Source organism: Oncorhynchus keta, chromosome 32, assembly GCF_023373465.1.
Source record: "Oncorhynchus keta strain PuntledgeMale-10-30-2019 chromosome 32, Oket_V2, whole genome shotgun sequence".
NCBI lineage: Eukaryota > Metazoa > Chordata > Actinopteri > Salmoniformes > Salmonidae > Oncorhynchus > Oncorhynchus keta.
Window position 1 is genome coordinate 29763900 of NC_068452.1, and position 20750 is coordinate 29784649.

A 20750-nucleotide genomic window follows, 5' to 3' on the forward strand; every position below is an offset into this window, starting at 1 on the left:
TTAGCAGATCTGATGGCATCCACCAGGGTAAGAAGGCATGGGGTTCTGCAGAGGAGAGAGGAGGGAGAGAGAGGAGAGGAGAGAAACCTCAAAGATTTCTCATCTTGAGCAGCTGAAAAGATTTTCAGTCATCATAATTCTGTGTTGATTGATCAAACCTTCATCAATCATTAAGGGATTGTCCTTGCGTTCTCACAAACATGATTTCTAGAAGAGAAACGAATATGTAAAATTATAATGCAAACCTTTTTAAAGTTATATAAATAACTGGAAGTCAATCTGCATAAGAGCGCCTGCTAACTGACTAAAATGTCAAATTTAAATGTTATGATTAGTTCTCTGGAGTGTTCAAGTATACAAAATATTAAGAACACCTTCCTAATATGGAGTTGCATCCCTTTTGCCCTCTGAACAGCCTCAATTTGTTAGGGCATGGACTCTACAAGGTGTTGAAATCATTTCACAGGAATGCTGGCCGACGTTGGCTCCAATGCTTCCCACAGTTGTGTCAAGTTGGCTGGATGTCCTTTGGGTGGTGGACCATTGTTGCTACACACAGGGAAAAGTGTGAAAATCCAGCAGCGTTGCAGTTCTTGACACACTCAAACCAGTGCGCCTGGCACCTACTACCATACCCTGTTCAAAGGCACTTAAATCTTTTGATTTGCCCATTCACCCTCTGAATGGCAAACATGAATGCCTAATGCTGAACACAGTCGTCAGTATGTATTGTTTGAAGGAGTGTGTGTGTGAGAGAACTGGATGTGTGTGTGCATTACATTGACTCAGAAGCCTTGTGCAGAGTCCCTGACTCAGCGGTTCCCCTCTTTGTGTTGTTGGTGGGGTCCGATTTCTTATTTACCCTGAAAATACCGGGCCACACGTTCAATCAGAACATAAGAATGGTGGTGGTGGTGGGAGGTCAAATGTGAACTGAATGCTGAATGTAAACATTGTTAGTATCTACATAAAAGCTCCCCATCTACGGTGGTTCCACCTTATGTCTGCCATTCATACCAATGAAGAAGACTGGCCTCCAACTTGCTTGTGGTTCTCCTAAAATGTGTTTCGGGTTTGTTTGTGTCTGTGTATATTGTCTGTAGGGGGAGGGAGGGTTAATAGGAGGAAGAGGCAGGTTTTTAATTGAAGCTGTGGAGAAGCATAGACAGATACATTAGTGTAGATAGTTTCCTCTTTCTGGGCTGTCAGGTGCAATGAGGAGAGAGAGGATAAGTGACAGAGGTTGTCGGCTCTAATAGGTTCTGGTTCTGTCAGCTCCCCCATGGCTGCCGGGTACACTAGAGCAACTCATTCTCAATCAGTCCTCCTGTTAATCAATATTCGTATGAGGAGTGAGAGCAGCAGGGCTAGGGGGAGTGTGAATCTACCAATCTAGCAGGTGAGAGGGGGGAGGGAATGACACCCCAAGGGTCCTCAACCAGGAAAACCGCACACACACACACACACAGTACTCTCGAGTTTTATGTACCAACATTTCTCAGTTGTACACAACCCTTTGAAAACCTGAAGGCTAATTGTCAGTAGGGATATGCATAAATGTAATGTTTTATGCGGAAACCACCAACAATTCAATACAGGGTCAGGTATGTGTGTATGTCTGTGCATGTTATAGATTTGATTGATATTTGTCACTTTTTTGCTACTTTAGGTAGCATTAGTCGGCTGTACCTGCTCCAAAACTCTGGTATTTTTCATCCTGTAGCTTGTTCTCCATCTTCTTTTTAAACAGTGAGCCAACAAGTCTTCAGCACTTTTATTTCCCTGACTGATCACAACTCATTTTCTCATGATCTCTCCCTCTCTGCAGTAGACCAGAGGAGGCTGTGGGAGGAGCTATAGGAGGACAGGCTCATTGTAAAGACTAGGATGGAATTATTGGAATGGTATCAAACATAAAACATCTGGAAACAACGTTGGACTCTGTACCCTTTGTTCCATTCCAGCCATTACAATGAGCCCATCCTCCTAAAGCTACTCCCACCAGCCTCCTCTGCAGCAGAAATATAATGGGCATTATGTTTGGAACATCAGATCACAATAGAAACGCAAGTATCAAATCACAATTGTGGTGGTTATTTCTTTATTATCAAATGAGGAGAGAGAAACTTATCACACAAGTCAGAGTTCTACTTAGTCTTTATTCACGTATTAATAAGGAAAGCAGGTCAGACACACACACACAAGTGAATGATGTGAGTGATCTGCAATAACGATGGCTGGTTGACGAACCACCTCTAGATGATTTGTTGAGAGCCCCGACACAAAGGATACAACTATCTTCTATAGTAAAGATACTCCCCCTTAGTCTACACGACAAAAGATGTGTGGAATGGGTCACAAGGTTAGGATTCGTATGAAATAAATGAATAATTCACAGCAGACAGTATCTGCTGTAAAGACTGTTCTCATTGTGTGGAAACCAGGATCTTGCCCCCAAAACAGGGTTCACCTCATCATTATCTATACCGGAGCCATCTCTCTCTCTCTCTCTCCAGTCAGACCATTGCATTCTCCCTCACATGAGTGGAATGTGGCTTGTTTATCACCTAAGGCATCGTAAATCTACTGTCAGCACTATGCCCCAGAGGCCCACTCTCAGTTCACAGACACATTAGAGTTCCAAGAACTCTATTCTGTTGCATAAAACTACCATTTGATGCAATAACATTATTATAACATAATCTTGTAATTTTGCTCTCACATAGTACATATACTGTAGAATCGTGAGATTTACAATACATATCGTATCGGGACCTAAGTATGGTGATAATGAAGTCCCTGGCAGTTCCCAACCCTAAACTATCACTTTCTTTTTCTCATCCTACTCTCTCTCTCCTCAACAGCAGTCCTTTTCCCTCTACTCCCCCCTCACCTGGATCTCATCGCACACACCAAACAGACACACACACACACCAGACAGACACACAGACACACACACACCAGACAGACAGCGAGTGTGTCTGCAGGATTAGCGCAGTGTGATGAGACACAATACAGAGCCATCCCTCTGTGATGCTGCTGGAGTGTCAGCCCAAGTCCACACCCACCACAGGAGGCTGAGGAAAGGATGCCCACAGACAGCCACAGTAGCAAAGGCAACACAGAGGTTGACATTAGGCAAAGCATGGCATGGCAAACACAAGCATTAAACTGTATCATGTTTGCCTTACTGGATACACACAGGGCATGGATGACGCTTTACTGTTGTGTTTTCTATCTTTTGCCAATTTGTTTAAATTAACTAGATTTCATGATCCACGCCACAAACATTTTGATGTGTTTTACTGCCCAAAAACTAGGAGGATGACTGCTCACGATTGTTAGCTCGCAATGACGCATAGCGTGTCTCGTGCTCTTGTAGTTTCCTGCAGTCAAATGACCAAATCGCCCTCTAGTGGCTTCAAAAGTGGAATGTTATTAATATTTGCCAGAATTCTATAATTGCTAAACAAAAACTGTTGCTCTATTTCAGTCTTATGTGATATCAAGTGTAATATTGGGATGCAAACTCAAAATGTTTGTCACGGCCGTCGTTGGAAGTGGACCAAAGTGAAGTGTGGTGAGCGTACCTTTTTATTTTTATTAGAATGATGCCAACAAGAAACAAAATGAACAACCGTGAAGCTTACAGGGCTATAGTGCCACTAACAAAAGTCAACTACCCACACTGAAAGGAGGGTAAGAAGGGCTACCTAAGTATGATTCCCAATCAGAGACAACAATAGACAGCTGTCACTGATTGAGAACCATACCCAAAACATAAAAATAAAGAAAGAATGCCCACCCTACATCACACCCTGACCTAACCAAATAGAGAAATAAAACAGCTCTCTAAGGCTAGGGCATGACAATGTTATACATTTCAAATCTATATCTTTTCATTTGACCTTTTATTTAACCAGTTAAGAACAAATTCTTATTTTCAATGACGGCCTAGGAACAGTGGGTTAACTGCCTGTTCAGGGACAGAACGACAGATTTGTACCTTGTCAGCTCTGGGATTCGAACTTGCAACCTTTCGGTTACTATCCAACGCTCTAACCACTAGGCTACCCTGCCGCCCCAGGGTAGGTACATAACCATCTGTGTGAGGTGTATACTTTTTGTTTCAAAGTAGATTTGTTTAAGACAACCAGGAAACAACTCTGTGTGACCCTGATTTAGCCCACTGCAGTAAAAGGTTAATATTATTTTCAGAAAGAAGAAGTACACAGGCTCTTACAATGCTTCGCAGAGAGGGACATGTTCTTTTCTGAAAAGGTCTGGATGAAACGCAAAATAATAACTTATGTGGGCCCTTTGGCAAGGCTTTCATCTATCTGAACACTTGTATTTCAATCTAAATGACATGCGGCTCAGATTCAGATCTAACAGTGTCCAGGCAGTAAGAGCTCTCAGCTAAATGAATCTTAGCTGGAGTGATCAATAAACCAAGTTGGAATTTGATTAGTACTATGGCATTATATTGCCAACCAGGGCAATATTCACTTCACACCATTGAGTCATACATGCCTTATTAACCCACTGGGAGCCCTTCTGGTTCCTGAACTTATTATCTGTCCTCACCTCAGAGGCTCTGATGACGGGCTGCAGGAAACCGTTGTAGTTCAGACGCCAGACTCTCAGGACCTATAACGTTAATATGTGTCCCTACTAAAAGTCAATGAGAGAGCAGACAATTAGTAACTGTTCATGCAAAGCTGCTCGGAAAAGTACTACACTGATCTAATGAATTATTCCTATGAACAGATGTTTCTCATCCAAGCTGGCAAGAAACACAACACAGTGTTATGAAAAAAGTGGTGAATGTAAAGCAACTTATTTTTCCTATAGTACAGTGAGCCATAAAAAAATATGATAGATGCTGTCCATCTATGTGAGCAGTCCCAAAGTCTGTTTGCTGTCCATCTATGTGAGCAGTCCCAAAGTCTGTTTGCTGTCCATCTATGTGAGCAGTCCCAAAGTCTGTTTGCTGTCCATCTATGTGAGCAGTCCCAAAGTCTGTTTGCTGTCCATCTATGTGAGCAGTCCCATTTGGGGCGAGCTATTTCAAACCAGTGATGGAGGCACAGTGACTGTGAAATGAGACTAGCCGACCGGTGCTCTGCTCTCAGCTAGCTACGGTATGGCTATCTAATTTGAATTTGTTCATAAAATCGATTTGTGTTGTGGCACTTACAAAATAGAGTTGTTAAAGGAGATTAGTTCTTGTTAAATGGGCCCTTTATTAACCAGTAGATGAGGAATGACATGGCAACGGCCCACATTAGCACACAGATACTATCGGCAAACCGGCTGCTGAAACCACGAACAGCGCAGGACTTGGTGAAAACACATTAGCCTGCTCACCTCCAGGGGAGGCTAGTCGCTGGAGCAATACATAGAGGTAACTGATGAACAATAGATTGCGAACATATATCAAATAATTTTTTTAATGTACTGCGTGGGAGGGGTGTTAGTTTCCATAATGACGATTTATGGGCGAGACGTGTGAGAAACGTCGTTATTGTGAAGCTACGTTCCAGTTCCACCTAGACTCATAGCCCAGGGGCAATGTTTAGACTCCATGCGGCAGGGAGAGCCTTCCTGGAACTTGGCACCTGCTTTATAGCCTCGACTCTGGTTGAGAGACCGTCTCTGTAAGCCTCATGCTCCCCTGTTGAACAAATGCATCAATAGAATTGCTCTTGATGTTGAAAATTATGAATGACTTCTACATAATTTTTTGCTATTGTTGAATTATTTAAATCTCTAGCATTACTGTAGGGCGAGCATATGCTGTATTTCAGCATTCTATAACAGTTATTACCAGGAAAATAAGGGAGATGTTCTTTGAAGTGTTTCTGTACATTACAGATCTCCCTCTCTCTCCTTTTTGAGTCATGATTTTGTCAAACTGGTCCAGTCTGGGGATTTCATTTAAATGGATGTACAGTTGAAGTTTGAAGTTTACATACACTTAGGTTGGAGTCATAACTCGTTTTTCAACCACTCTACACACTTCTTGTTAACAAACTATAGTTTTGGCAAGTCGGTTAGGACATCTACTTTGTGCATGACACAAGTCATTTTTCCAACAATTGTTTACAGACAGATTATTTCACAAAAAATTCACTCTATCACAATTCCAGTGGGTCAGAAGTTTACATACATTAAGTTGACTGTGCCTTTTAAACAGCTTGGAAAAGTCCTGAAAATTATGTCATGGCTTTAGAAGCTTCTCAATTGGAGGTGCACCTGTGGATGTATTTCAAGGCCTACCTTCAAACTCAGTGCCTCTTTGCTTGACATCAAGGGACAATCAAAATAAATCAGCCAAGACCTCCACAATTTTGGTTCATCCTTGGGAGCAAATTCCAAACGCTTGAAGGTACCACGTTCATCTGTACAAACAATAGTATGCAAGTATAAACACCGTGGGACAACGCAGCCATCATACCGCTCAGGAAGGACACGCATTCTGTCTCCTAGAGATGAACGTACTTTGGTGCAAAAAGTGCAAATCAATCCCAGAAGAACAGCAAAGAACATTGTGAAGATGCTGGAGGAAACAGGTACAAAGGTATCTATATTCACACTAAAACGAGTCCTATATTTACATAACCTGAAAGGCCACTCAGCAAGGAAGAAGCCACTGCTCCAAAACCGGCATTAAAAAGCCAGACTACGGTTTGCAACTGCACATGGGGACGGAAATCATACTTCATGGAGAAATGTCCTCTGGTCAAATGAAACAAAAATAGAACTGTTTGGCCATAATGACCATCGTTATGTTTGGAGGGAAAAGGGGGAGGCTTGCAAAATTAACAACATCATCCTAACCATGAAGCACGGGGGTGGCAGCATCATGGTGTGGGGGGGCTTTGCTGCAGGAGGGGCTGGTGCACTTCACAAAATAGATGGCATCATGAGGTAGTAAAATTATGTGGATATATTGAAGCAACATCTCAAGACATCAGTCAGGAAGTTTAAAGCTTGGTCGCAAGTGGGTCTTCCAAATGGACAATGACCCCAAGCATACTTTCAAAGTTGTAGCAAAATGGCTTAAGGACAACAAAGTCAAAGTATTGGAGTGTCCATCACAAAGCCCTGACCTCAATCCTATAGAAAATGTGTGGGCAGAACTGAAAAAGCGTGTGCGAGCAAGGAGGCCTACAAACCTGACTCAGTCACACCAGCTCTGTCAGGAGGAATGGGCCAAAATTCACCCAACTTATAGTGGGAAGCTTGTGGAAGGATACGTGAAACGATTGATCCAAGTTAAACATTTTAAAGGCAATGCTACCAAATACTAATTGAGTGTATGTAAACTTCTGACCCACTGGGAATGTGATGAAATAAATAAAAGCTGAAATAAATCATTTTCTACTATAATTCTGACATTTCACATTGCTAAAATAAAGTGGTGATCCTAACTGACCTAAGACAGGGAATTTTTACTAGGATTAAACGTCAGGAATTGTGAAAATGTTTAAATGCATTTGGCTAAGGTGTATGTGAACTTCTGAATTCAACTGTATGAACAGTCCCTGCTGTCAGCTTTAGTGAATGAAGAGAAGCCTATCTAGCCTGTTTTAATTGCTCACTCTAGACAGCTATGGAAGATGTAACCATGACAGGATGAAAGGAAAACATTTGAGATAAAAGCGTGTCTGTATATTTACACACATGTCACAGGGGCACACTTGTACACACACACACACACACACCACACACACACACCGTGAATCTCCAGTGCAGGAAGATCAATTCCATTCTAATCAGTTTCTCCCCTGATTAAGTACTTACTCTTGAGTTTGTTTTGTTGTGTGGTTTAATTTAAAACTTTCTTTTTTTCTGACAAAGGTGACTTTCTCTTAGACGGTGACAAATGAAGTCTGACAGTGAAAGCAAGTGAGTCTGCACACAATGCATTTTTAAGAGCCTAATACGCTTGATGAATGACCACAAAGGTTAAGCTCTATTTCATTCACACCACAGTCACAGCATTTTGGGGCTGTTGTCGATCAGTGTCAGTGTTCTTAACGACTCAGACTGTCAGACATAGGTAAGGATAAGGCTATTATTTATTTTTGCATCTAGACTTTTGGTACAATGAACTAAAAGGAACACTCCTCTTTTAAGAGCTTGTTAACCAGAAGCTGTACTATTCTCATTTAACTGCAGAGCTGGTTATATTGATTCAACATTCTGTTTGACTTGGGTGTGCTCTTTAGTTAATAAATTCTCCATTGTGGAGTTCGAGCAGAGTAATTAGGTAAACATAAGGGAGAGCATGGCTGTGACATGTGAGTGTGGTGTGGTGGAGAACTGAGTTGACCCTGGTCTAATAGCTACGGGCTCTTTCATTGACCAGGTGAGTGCTAACAGCATCATTCTGGTTCCCTTGCTCTCTCTGGGTCATGGGTAATTGGAGCCGCGAGAGAAGGGGAAAAACAAAAACGTCAGCCTAATTTGTTCCCTTCCTGTTTGTCCCTGTGGTCTCTGCCTCAGTAATGAAGGTCAAATGAAGGTGTTTTTGAATTTTTCTAATCCCAGCCCCCGTCCCCGCAGGAGGCCTTTTGCCTTTTTAGTAGGCCCTCATCGTAAATACGAATTTGTTCTTAGTGACTTGCCTAGTTAAATAAAGGTTAAATAAATAAAACAGAGAAACTCCTGGATGTTGTTTTGTCAAGGTGCACCGAAAATACCACAGGGCCTGGCTGAGATATTCATGCAACATCTGTCTGCAATGCATTGCATTTCAAATGCAATCTTGAGTGAATCTGTATTGTGACGCAGCCTTTGAAAAGGCATTAAGCCTCATTGTTTTTATGTTTTTATTTCACCTTTATTTAACCAGGTAGGCTAGTTGAGAACACCTTTATTTAACCAGGTAGGCTAGTTGAGAACACCTTTATTTAACCAGGTAGGCTAGTTGAGAACACCTTTATTTAACCAGGTAGGCCAGTTGAGAACACCTTTATTTAACCAGGTAGGCCAGTTGAGAACACCTTTATTTAACCAGGTAGGCTAGTTGAGAACACCTTTATTTAACCAGGTAGGCTAGTTGAGAACACCTTTATTTAACCAGATAGGCTAGTTGAGAAAACCTTTATTTAACCAGGTAGGCCAGTTGAGAACACCCTTATTTAACCAGGTAGGCTAGTTGAGAACACCTTTATTTAACCAGGTAGGCTAGTTGAGAACACCTTTATTTAACCAGGTAAGCTAGTTGAGAACACCTTTATTTAACCAGGTAGGCCAGTTGAGAACAAGTTCTCATTTACAACTGCGACCTGGCCATGATAAAGCAAAGCAGTTCGACACATACAACAACACAGAGTTACACGTGGGATAAACAAACATACAGTATAAAAAGTCTGTATAAAGTGTGTGCAAATGAGGAAAGATAAGGGAGGTAAGGCAATAAATAGGCCATACTTGCGAAGTAATTACATTATAGCAATTAAACACTGGAGTGATAGATTTGCAGAAGATGATTGTGCAAGTAAGGATACTGGGGTGCAAAGGAGCAAAATAAATAAATAAATACAGTATGGGGATGAGGTAGTTTGATGGGCTATTTACAGATGGGTTATGTACAGGTGCTGTGTTCTGTGAGGTGCTCTGACAGCTGGTGCTTAAAGTTAGTGAGGGAGATACGAGTCTTCAGCTTCAGTGATTTTTAAAGTTCGTTCCAGTCATTGGCAGCAGAGAATTGGAAGGAAAGGAGGAATTGGTTTTGGGGGTGACCAGTGAAATATACCTGCTGGAGCGCGTGCAACGGGTGGGTGCTGCTATGGTGACCAGTGAGCTGAGATGAGGAAGGGCTTCACCTAGCAAAGACTTGTAGATGACCTGGAGCCAGTGGGTTTGGTGACGAGTATGAAGCGAGGGCCAGCCAACGAGAGTGTACAGGTCGCAGTGGTGGGTTGTATATGGGGCTTTGGTGACAAAAAGGATGGCACTGTGATAGACTGCATCCAATTTGTTGAGTAGAGTGTTGAAGGCTATTTTGTAAATGACATTGCCGAAGTCAAGGATCGGTAGGATAGTCAGTTTTACGAGGGTATGTTTGGCAGCATGAGTGAAGGATGCTTTGTTGAGAAATAGGAAGCCGATTTCTAGATTCAATTTATTCTTCATATTGTAGAATGGATAGGCCGTGGGAGTGGGGAAGCAGGAGGCTTGTCCCCTAGGTTCTGTGTTGTACTTAGCCCAGGGATTGATTGTTTAGTTAGATTAACTCATTTTGGATGATGCTGATATGCTGACAGTATGGATCAGAGGCAATGGTGCTTGTACTTCCAACATGTCTGATTTAATTGGCAGTTCTCTTTGTCAATATATCAGTTAACCACACAACAGATCTCTATCTGCCTGCCTGCCCGCCTGCCTGCCCGCCTGCCCGCCCGCTCGCTCATATAATTCACATCACTATCTCACTCATCAGCATAGCTCAGGGCAACTCCAGTCCTCGGGGGCCTGATTGGTGTCACACTTTTGCCCCAGCCCCAGCTAACACACCTGACTCCAATAATCATCTAATCATGATCTTCAGTTAATTAGTTTAAATCAGGTGTGTTTGCCTTGGGATGGGGGAAAACTGTGACACCAATCAGGCCCCCGAGAACTGGTATTTATAGGGTAGTGCCTATAACATTACCTCATCAGTATAGCCGGTATTTATAGGGTAGTACCTGTAACATTACCTCATCAGTATAGCCTGTATTTATAGGGTAGTGCCAATAACATTACCTCATCAGTATAGCCGGTATTTATAGGGTAGTGCCTGTAACATTACCTCATCAGTAAAGCCTGTATTTATAGGGTAGTGCCTATAACATTACCTCATTAGTATAGCCGGTATTTATAGGGTAGTGCCTGTAACATTACCTCATCAGTATAGCCGGTATTTATAGGGTAGTGCCTGTAACATTACCTCATCAGTATAGCCGGTATTTATAGGGTAGTGCCTGTAACATTACCTCATCATTATAGCCGGTATTTATAGGGTAGTGTCATAATTTTACCTCATCAGCATAGCGTCAGGTCTCTCCTCCTTTAGTATTAGCAAGCGTGTCATTCACCTATTACAGTGGGGCAAAAACTATTTAGTCAGCCACCAATTGTGCAAGTTCTCCCACTTAAAAAGATGAGGCCTGTAATTTTCATCATAGGTACACTTCAACTATGACAGACAAAATGAGAAAACAAAATCCAGAAAATCACATTGTAGGATTTTTAATGAATTTATTTGCAAATGATGATGGAAAATAAGTATTTGGTCAATAACAAAAGTTTATATACCCTTTGTTGGCAATGACAGAGGTCAAACGTTTTCTGTAAGTCTTCACAAGGTTTTCACACACTGTTGCTGGTATTTTGACCCATTCCTCCATGCAGATCTCCTCTAGAGCAGTGATGTTTTGGGGCTGTTGCTGGGCAACACGGACTTTCAACTCCCTCCAAAGATTTTCTATGGGGTTGAGATCTGGAGACTGGCTAGGCCACTCCAGGACCTTGAAATGCTTCTTACGAAGCCACTCCTTCGTTGCCCGGACGGTGTGTTTGGGATCATTGTCATGCTAAAAGACCCAGCCACGTTTCATCTTCAATGCCCTTGCTGATGGAAGGAGGTTTTTCACTCAAAATCTCACGATACATGGCTCCATTCATTCTTTCCTTTACACGGATCAGTCGTCCTGGTCCCTTTGCAGAAAAACAGCCCCAAAGCATGATGTTTCCACCCCCATGCTTCACAGTAGGTATGGTGTTCTTTGGATGCAACTCAGGATTCTTTGTCCTCCAAACACGACGAGTTGAGTTTTTACCATAAAGTTCTATTTTGGTTTGATCTGACCATATGACATTCTCCCAATCTTCTTCTGGATCATCCAAATGCTCTCTAGCAAACTTCAGACGGGCCTGGACATGTACTGGCTTAAGCAGGGGGACACGTCTGGCACTGCAGGATTTGAGTCCCTGGCGGCGTAGTGTGTTACTGATGGTAGGCTTTGTTACTTTGGTCCCAGCTCTCTGCAGGTCATTCACTAGGTCCCCCTGTGTGGTTCTGGGATTCTTGCTCACCGTTCTTGTGATCATTTTGACCCCATGGGGTGAGATCTTGCGTGGAGCCCCAGATCGAGGGAGATTATCAGTGGTCTTGTATGTCTTCCATTTCCTAATAATTGCTCCCACAGTGGATCTCTTCAAACCAAGCTGCTTACCTATTGCAGATTCAGTCTTCCCAGCCTGGTGGAGGTCTACGATTTTGTTTCTGGTGTCCTTAGACAGCTCTTTGTTCTTGGCCATAGTGGAGTTTGGAGTGTGACTGTTTGAGGTTGTGGACAGGTGTCTTTTATACTGATAACAAGTTCAAACAGGTGCCATTAATACAGGTAATGAGTGGAGGACAGAGGAGCCTCTTAAAGAAGTTGTTACAGGTCTGTGAGAGCCAGAAATCTTGCTTGTTTGTAGGTGACCAAATACTTATTTTCCACCATAATTTGCAAATAAATTCATTATAAATCCTACAATGTGTTTTTCTGGATTTGTTTTTCTCATTTTGTTTGTCATAGTTGAAGTGTACCTATGATGAAAATTACAGGCCTCTCATCTTTTTAAGTGGGAGAACTTGCACAATTGGTGGCTGACTAAATACTTTTTTGCCCCACTGTAACTTCACCCTATGATCATGGCACACTAAGGCAATTCCACCACGGTTGCGGATTAACCTATGGACTCACTCGTGTAATAATTACTTTAATCTCGTTCAACCAGTAGACCCCTTTCTGTGTTTGCAAACGTTGCCGCACGAGGGCGATGTGCGCAAGTTGGTTGCAGAACACGGGTTTCTTAGAGAAAGCCAGCAAAAAAATAGCCTCTATTTACATGTTGCTTATGAGTGCATTTCACACTACTTTTGGATTATAATTGGATTTTAAGGCTTGTATGAATGTCCTGTTTAACATAATGTTTGTGTCATCATCGCAAATCAACTGTATTATACTTAGAAAACACTTCAACCGTAACCAGTACAATTGGTTAGCTTTTGCTACAGACTATATCAATGAGCGTTAGCATAGTTATTTTGCAAAGATCACAACCAAATATAATCTTAGAGGCTGTTCAAGCAAGAATCAAAACATCATTGAAGGCGTATGAGAACCCCAAAATGTTTTTTGTTGTTGTTCAGAAGTAATAAAAACAAATCTAGGCTATGTTGAATAGGCGCAGATGGCGATGGCTTTCTTACTGCAGCCAAGCGTCTCGTGCATCTGTGCGTGAAGTCAGTGTGTCGTGTACTGGAAAAGGGTCTATGGGCATGAATCTCAAACCTTGCGTCTCCCACTTGCTGTTTTGCAGCAACAGTCTTCCAACGACCTCCCCACCACCACCAACTGAAGGCCCGTCATCGGATCCCCGTTCTCCCAGTGGGTGGGGGGGTTTGATGCCAGCTGCCCAGCATAGGGCAACCTGTCATCAGCATCTGGTTCTGAGGAACATTCCTCTGAGACGAGACCTACCCCACACTATCCTACCCAAAAAATATTCAATAAAATTCCATATTGTATTCTGTCTCTGTTATTCAGTTACGCCTGTATTCTATTTAACAGTATTTTGCTCTTCATGGATGAATTCAGAAAGTGGTTTTAATAAAAAAAAATTTTTTAAAAACATTGAAACATTTAAAAAAAAGCTTCTAGTCCTCAGTTTGAGAAGTCATTAAAAATAGATGCAGTTTTTCCACATTTTGAATTGTTATTTAAGTTTATTTCCTGAATTGACAGCCTTCATATTGAATTGACCCCAGCCCTTGTGCTCTTATCTGACCTACTGTATGTGTCTGTGTGTTGGCAGTGCTGGGAGGTCCAGAGTCTCGCGGGGTGCTGAGGAAGATCAGTGATATGCTGGAGGTCATCATGAAGAGGATGGACACTTTGTCCAAACTGGGCAACACCACCACAGACTCCCACAGACTGGATGAACTCAGCTCAGCACTGGACAGGTAGGGTTCTGGGGTTTGGTAGCAGGCCTGCCATTACATAATGTATGGTGTATGCATGTATTTGTCTGCATATAAACAAATAATTGGAGAATATTTAAACTAGAAGTTGTCTCGTTAGTCTCAACATTTTCCTATCTATTTGCCCTGTTATTGGGTGGACATGGAAAGTCAGACAAGGATGCTGCGCTACCAGACATGCAGAGGCTAACAACCTGGAGTTTGCTCTTCTGTCTCCATGGCAACGGACCTCTCTCATACAGGGGGTTGAGAGGCTCCCTCCTGCCGGGGTTTGCCCATGTCTGACACTCTGGCCATCCCTTCTGGACGTCCCTGCTCCTACACTCACTGTCTCACACCAGGAAAAGAATCCCTGTTCAAACTATGTCTGAGAGTTGAGCTAACTGCCAGGATGCAGAGTTGTGGATGTTTGATATGAATTCTAACCACCAGAGTAGACAGTATTATTAGAACATAAATAACTCCCACTATTCACATTCTATCATGTACAGTACAGGCATCTAATTGGCTTCTTTGGGAGGTACTACAGAAATGATGAGGATTTTCTTCCTAAATGTTGCCGGAAAGAGGCCATTCATTGCTGATCAAGTCAGCCTAACGGTAAGCGATTATGAAAAAGGGGGAGCATTTCTAGGCTTCAGCAGTTTGCCTTTGGTAATGAAGTCTAGTCTGCTTGGTGACCTGCTCAGAATTCAGCCAAGGTGCAGTTTAACAGATGCAAACAAAGAACCCAGAGCCATTCAGAGTCCACTGTTAGGTCTTTAAAAAGGAATCAGCCGTCTCTCTCTCTTTAATGCTGTATATGGTTCTCCAGGGCCAGACACCCATTGTAAATGTATTAGTGGTGTTCTATAGAGGGAGGACAGGATTCTCTGTCTGGCCACAGGAATGTTTCCTATACTGATCAGTCTGTGCTGCAGTCTGGTGCAGAGGACCGCTCTGTCTGTGTCTGTTCTGTTCTGACATGCTGCCTCATAGGAGGGAATAGGAAGGGATGTCTAACACTTGCCCGTAGGGCAGTACATGGTCAAGTGATATTAGAGGGGGATTTTACGCAACGTAATACAGCATTTTAGACACACATACCACACCCATGCTCATACACTTACATCAAAAGCCCAGGTCTAAACCATTGCCCATTTCTTAAAAATAAAAAAAACTCCCAACCATTCATTTAAATGGATATGTTAGATAAAGCTGTACAGTTTGAACAAAAGCCAAAGGCCAGTGTTGACCACTGTGTACAGTCAGCGTCTCATTGATATGACAGGGCTGTTAGACCCCAGCTATTGATTTGGCTCTGGTTGATACTCCCTGATAAACAGTGTCTTCAGCTCTGCAGAGTACATCTGTAGTACAGTAGTACTCTTTAAGACCAGCATCCTTCCTATTGGAGGGTCCTCAGCTTCCCTGACCAGGTCACAGCAGCCTTGGGAAGACCCAGTATAGAAGTAACAGATAGAGGCTGAATGGACTGGTGATGATTCTGTCTCGGAGGCCTTGCTTAACCATGGCTATGCCCGTGAGAACGTTTAGTCCTCAGTTCTCTACAGCACACACAGGAGCACTGTTCTTTTATACTGTGGGGCCCAGGCGGCTGACTGACTGCATTGAGATTATACACAATCATCATGGCTCCATAAAGACAGCTGGAAATCTCTGTGCCTCTTTGGACCTTTATGCTACATCAGCGAGGGCTGAGATTTCTGTCTTTATCGAAAGGGAGCCAAATCAAGTTCAAAATGTTCACACTGCCATAATGCTTCAGCTTGGAGTTCCTGGGCACCTTCTAGTTTTCACTGCTAGTGCCTGAGATAGTTGTGAGTTCAGGGCTAACTCCCTCTTTCTATTGCTGTCTCCTATTCGCATTCTTTTTTTTCTCACTTTCTCTTTTTTTCTGATTGTTTTGCCAACACTAACATGGCAACAACAATCCATGGCAGTCAGCTGCCATAAAAGGCATTTGCTAACAACCTAATTGCGCTCTGTTCTCAGTCTCCCAGGGACTGGCTTTAATGTGCTGAGTCACTTTTTCACCTCAACAAATAAATTGTGTCAGAGTTTAAAAGCTATTTTTGTTCACGCTCCAACCAAGTTCCACACAATTATCATTTCCTCTCCTTGTTGAAGCTCTTCTCTTTTGGGAGGAAACAGTAAGCGTATACTGTAGGAGGGTGGACTTGGATGAAAGAAGTAGCCTTCTATGTTTCTTTTTCTAGATGTTTCCAGGGAGTTTAAGGATTGAGATGAAGGATAAAGATTGAATGTGCATTCCCACTGGGCACAGATGTCAATTCAACATCTATTCCATGTTGGTTCAACATAATTTCATTGAAATGACTAGGGAAAAAACAATCCATTCACCTGTGTGTGTCCGGTGGGTTGTCACGGGGAAAGAGATGGCACAAATGATCAGATCAGTAAGAAAGAGAAGACATGCCTAACACTTTATTCCCTGTGTGTGTCCGGTGGGTTGTCACGGGGAAAGAGATGGCACAAATGATCAGATCAGTAAGAAAGAGAAGACATGCCTAACACTTTATTCCCTGTGTGTGTCCGGTGGGTTGTCACGGGGAAAGAGATGGCACAAATGATCAGATCAGTAAGAAAGAGAAGACATGCCTAACACTTTATTCCCTGTGTGTGTCCGGTGGGTTGTCACGGCGGAAAGAGATGGCACAAATGATCAGATCAGTAAGAAAGAGAAGACATGCCTAACACTTTATTCCCTGTGTGTGTCCGGTGGGTTGTCACGGGGAAAGAGATGGCACAAATGATCAGATCAGTAAGAAAGAGAAGACATGCCTAACACTTTATTCCCTGTGTGTGTCCGGTGGGTTGTCACGGGGAAAGAGATGGCACAAATGATCAGATCAGTAAGAAAGAGAAGACATGCCTAACACTTTATTCCCTGTGTGTGTCCGGTGGGTTGTCACGGGGAAAGAGATGGCACAAATGATCAGATCAGTAAGAAAGAGAAGACATGCCTAACACTTTATTCACCTGTGCCTGCATGTGCCCGATTGATAGTCATTTCCCTGTGTGTGTGTGTTGGCAGGATCCAGCCGATTGGTCTGGTGGAGAGGATCCAGGCTATCGCCCAGAACATGTCTGACATGGCTGTGAGGGTGGAGCAGATCCTACAGCGCAGCATGGTCACCAACAGAGGTACAAGAGACACACACACATCTGACCACTCTTCACATTTGAAAGGTAGTTGTGTATGTCTGCCACACTGTAAGACCCTATTGAACATGACAGGCAGCATTTATGACAGTACTTCAGATGATGAGTCTCCATTCCTGTCTTTGTGAAGAGAGCTACGCTGCAGGAGGGCTCTATCTCCCTGTCTCAGCATAATTATAAATAACGCTACATGATGTTCAGTGTATGCTGATGAATTCCCCTCTAGTTAAGAAGACCTGAGACTGTCAGCTTTCTTCTATTAGCTGTCCTCTGCTCAGTTCATTGTGCTCCTGTTCTGTTTGAGCAAGAGATACAGTAGGCTACTTACATGCAAAGCGAGACGAACTCCACTAGCCGACACATTAGAAAGCCAATTATAGACTTTGCATATTGTCATTATTTGCCTTGTCATTGAGTAAAGCAGACATGTCCTATTCTGTAGAGACTGTTTTTGCTACCAGAACCTAATCCCCTGGCTAATTTAGTGACACCGCTAGTGTTAGCGCTCCACACTGTGACTGCTGTAGTTATAATGGTAATCAAACAGAATGGCTGCTAATCCTTTGTCTGTGATTGCGCTCACCCAGGCTTGGCGGCACGCTGGTAGAGGAACAGCTTCTGCTATCTTTAATTAGGCTAATTGGAGCTGGCTGCCGACGAGGGAGGAAGACCGGGTAGAGATGGAATGAAGGAGTGAGACTGGGGAGAGAGGGAATGGAATGAGAAGGAGGGAATGAGACTGGGGAGAGAGGGAAATGAGAATGGAGAGAGGGAATGAAGGAGTGAGACTGGAGGGAGAGGGAATGAAAGGAGTGAGACTATGGAGAGAGGGAATGAAAGGAGTGAGACTATGGAGAGAGGGAATGAAAGGAGTGAGACTGGGGAGAGAGGGAATGAAAGGAGTGAGACTGGGGAGAGAGGGAATGAAAGGAGTGAGACTGGGGAGAGAGGGAATGAAAGGAGTGAGACTGGGGAGAGAGGGAATGAAAGGAGTGAGACTATGGAGAGAGGGAATGAAAGGAGTGAGACTGGGGAGAGAGGGAATGAAAGGAGTGAGACTGGGGAGAGAGGGAAGAAAGGAGTGAGACTGGGGAGAGAGGGAATGAAAGGAGTGAGACTGGGGAGAGAGGGAATGAAAGGAGTGAGACTGGGGAGAGAGGGAATGAAAGGAGTGAGACTATGGAGAGAGGGAATGAAAGGAGTGAGACTATGGAGAGAGGGAATGAAAGGAGTGAGACTGGGGAGAGAGGGAATGAAAGGAGTGAGACTATGGAGAGAGGGAATGAAAGGAGTGAGACTATGGAGAGAGGGAATGAAAGGGAGATGGAAAGAGGGAATGAAGGAGTGAGACTGGGGAGAGAGGGAATGAAGGAATGAGACTGAGACTGGGGAGAGAGGGAATGAAGGAGTGAGACTATGGAGAGAGGGAATGAAGGGGAGAGAGAGAGGGAATGAAGGAGTGAGACTATGGAGAGAGGGAATGAAAGGAGTGAGACTAGGGAGAGAGGGAATGAAGGAGTAAGACTAGGGAGAGAGGGAATGAAGGAGTAAGAATAGGGAGAGAGGGAATGAAGGAGTGAGACTGGGGAGAGAGGGAATGAAGGAGTGAGACTGGGGAGAGAGGGAATGAAGGAGTAAGACTAGGGAGAGAGGGAATGAAGGAGTAAGAATAGGGAGAGAGGGAATGAAGGAGTGAGACTGGGGAGAGAGGGAATGAAGGAGTAAGAATAGGGAGAGAGGGAATGAAGGAGTGAGACTGGGGAGAGAGGGGATTTTATTAATCAAGCCCACACAGTGTTGTCTATCCACTGTTCTCAGTAGGCATCAGATATCAGCAAGGGAAGCCAGGCTTTCAGAAGTGGCTGATAACTAACCCAACAGTCTGTCTAACACTCTGTTCTATCCCCATGGCCACGAGAGTTAACTAACCCAACAGTCGAACACACTGTTCTATCCCCATGGCCAGTAGAGTTAACTAACCCAACAGCCTGTCTAACACTCTGTTCTATCCCCATGGCCAGTAGTGTTAACTAACCCAACAGCCTGTCTAACACTCTGTTCTATCCCCATGGCCAGTAGAGTTAACTAACCCAACAGCCTGTCTAACACTCTGTTCTATCCCCATGGCCTGTCTAATACTCTGTTCTATCCCCATGGCCAGTAGAGTTAACTAACCCAATAGTCTGTCTAACACTCTGTTCTATCCCCATGGCCTGTCTAACACTCTGTTCTATCCCCATGGCCACGAGAGTTAACTAACCCAACAGTCGAACACACTGTTCTATCCCCATGGCCACTAGAGTTAACTAACCCAACAGTCTGTCTAACGCTCTGTTCTATCCCCATGGCCTGTCTAACACTCTGTTCTATCCCCATGGCCACTAGACTTAACTAACCCAATAGTCTGTCTAACACACTGTTCTATCCCCTAATGGCCTGTCTAACACACTGTTCTATCCCCATGGCCAGTAGAGTTAACTAACCCAACAGCCTGTCTAACACTCTGTTCTATCCCCATGGCCTGTCTAACACACTGTTCTATCCCCCCATGGCCTGTCTAACACTCTGTTCTATCCCCATGGCCTGTCTAACACTCTGTTCTATCCCCATGGCCATTAGAGTTAACTAACCCAACAGCCTGTCTAACGCTCTGTTCTATCCCCATGGCCACTAGAGTTAACTAACCCAACAGCCTGTCTAACACTCTGTTCTATCCCCATGGCCACTAGAGTTAACTAACCCAACAGCCTGTCTAACGCTCTGTTCTATCCCCATGGCCACTAGAGTTAACTAACCCAACAGCCTGTCTAACACTCTGTTCTATCCCCATGGCCAGTAGAGTTAACTAACCCAACAGCCTGTCTAACGCTCTGTTCTATCCCCATGGCCACTAGAGTTAACTAACCCAACAGCCTGTCTAACACTCTGTTCTATCCCCATGGCCACTAGAGTTAACTAACCCAACAGCCTGTCTAACACTCTGTTCTATCCCCATGGCCACTAGAGTTAACTAACCCAACAGCCTGTCTAACGCTCTGTTCTATCCCCATGGCCATTAGAGTTAACTAACCCAACAGTCTGTCTAACACTCTGTTCTATCCCCATGGCCTGTCTAACACTCTGTTCTATCCCCATGGCCATGAGAGTTAACTAACCCAACAGCCTGTCTAACACTCTGTTCTATCCCCATGGCCTGTCTAACACTCTGTTCTATCCCCATGGCCAGTAGCGTTAACTAACCCAACAGTCGAACACTCTGTTCTATCCCCATGGCCAGTAGAGTTAACTAACCCAACAGCCTGTCTAACGCTCTGTTCTATCCCCATGGCCAGTAGAGTTAACTAACCCAACAGCCTGTCTAACACTCTGTTCTATCCCCATGGCCACTAGAGTTAACTAACCCAACAGCCTGTCTAACGCTCTGTTCTATCCCCATGGCCAGTAGTGTTAACTAACCCAACAGCCTGTCTAACACTCTGTTCTATCCCCATGGCCTGTCTAACACTCTGTTCTATCCCCATGGCCATGAGAG

The 20750-nt window shown here is 43.6% G+C and overlaps 1 protein-coding gene across 1 annotated transcript in view; it reads left to right on the top strand.

Moving 5' to 3' along the window:
* LOC118364666 (alpha-1,6-mannosylglycoprotein 6-beta-N-acetylglucosaminyltransferase B-like) overlaps positions 1–20750 on the top strand; it is an 88695-nt gene that overhangs the window by 6969 nt on the left and 60976 nt on the right. Inside the window, exons 3-4 of the mRNA XM_052491310.1 lie at positions 13867–14014; positions 17091–17200. Of these exons, the coding sequence (XP_052347270.1) occupies positions 13867–14014; positions 17091–17200 (258 nt within the window). The remainder of the gene's footprint in view (positions 1–13866; positions 14015–17090; positions 17201–20750) is intronic.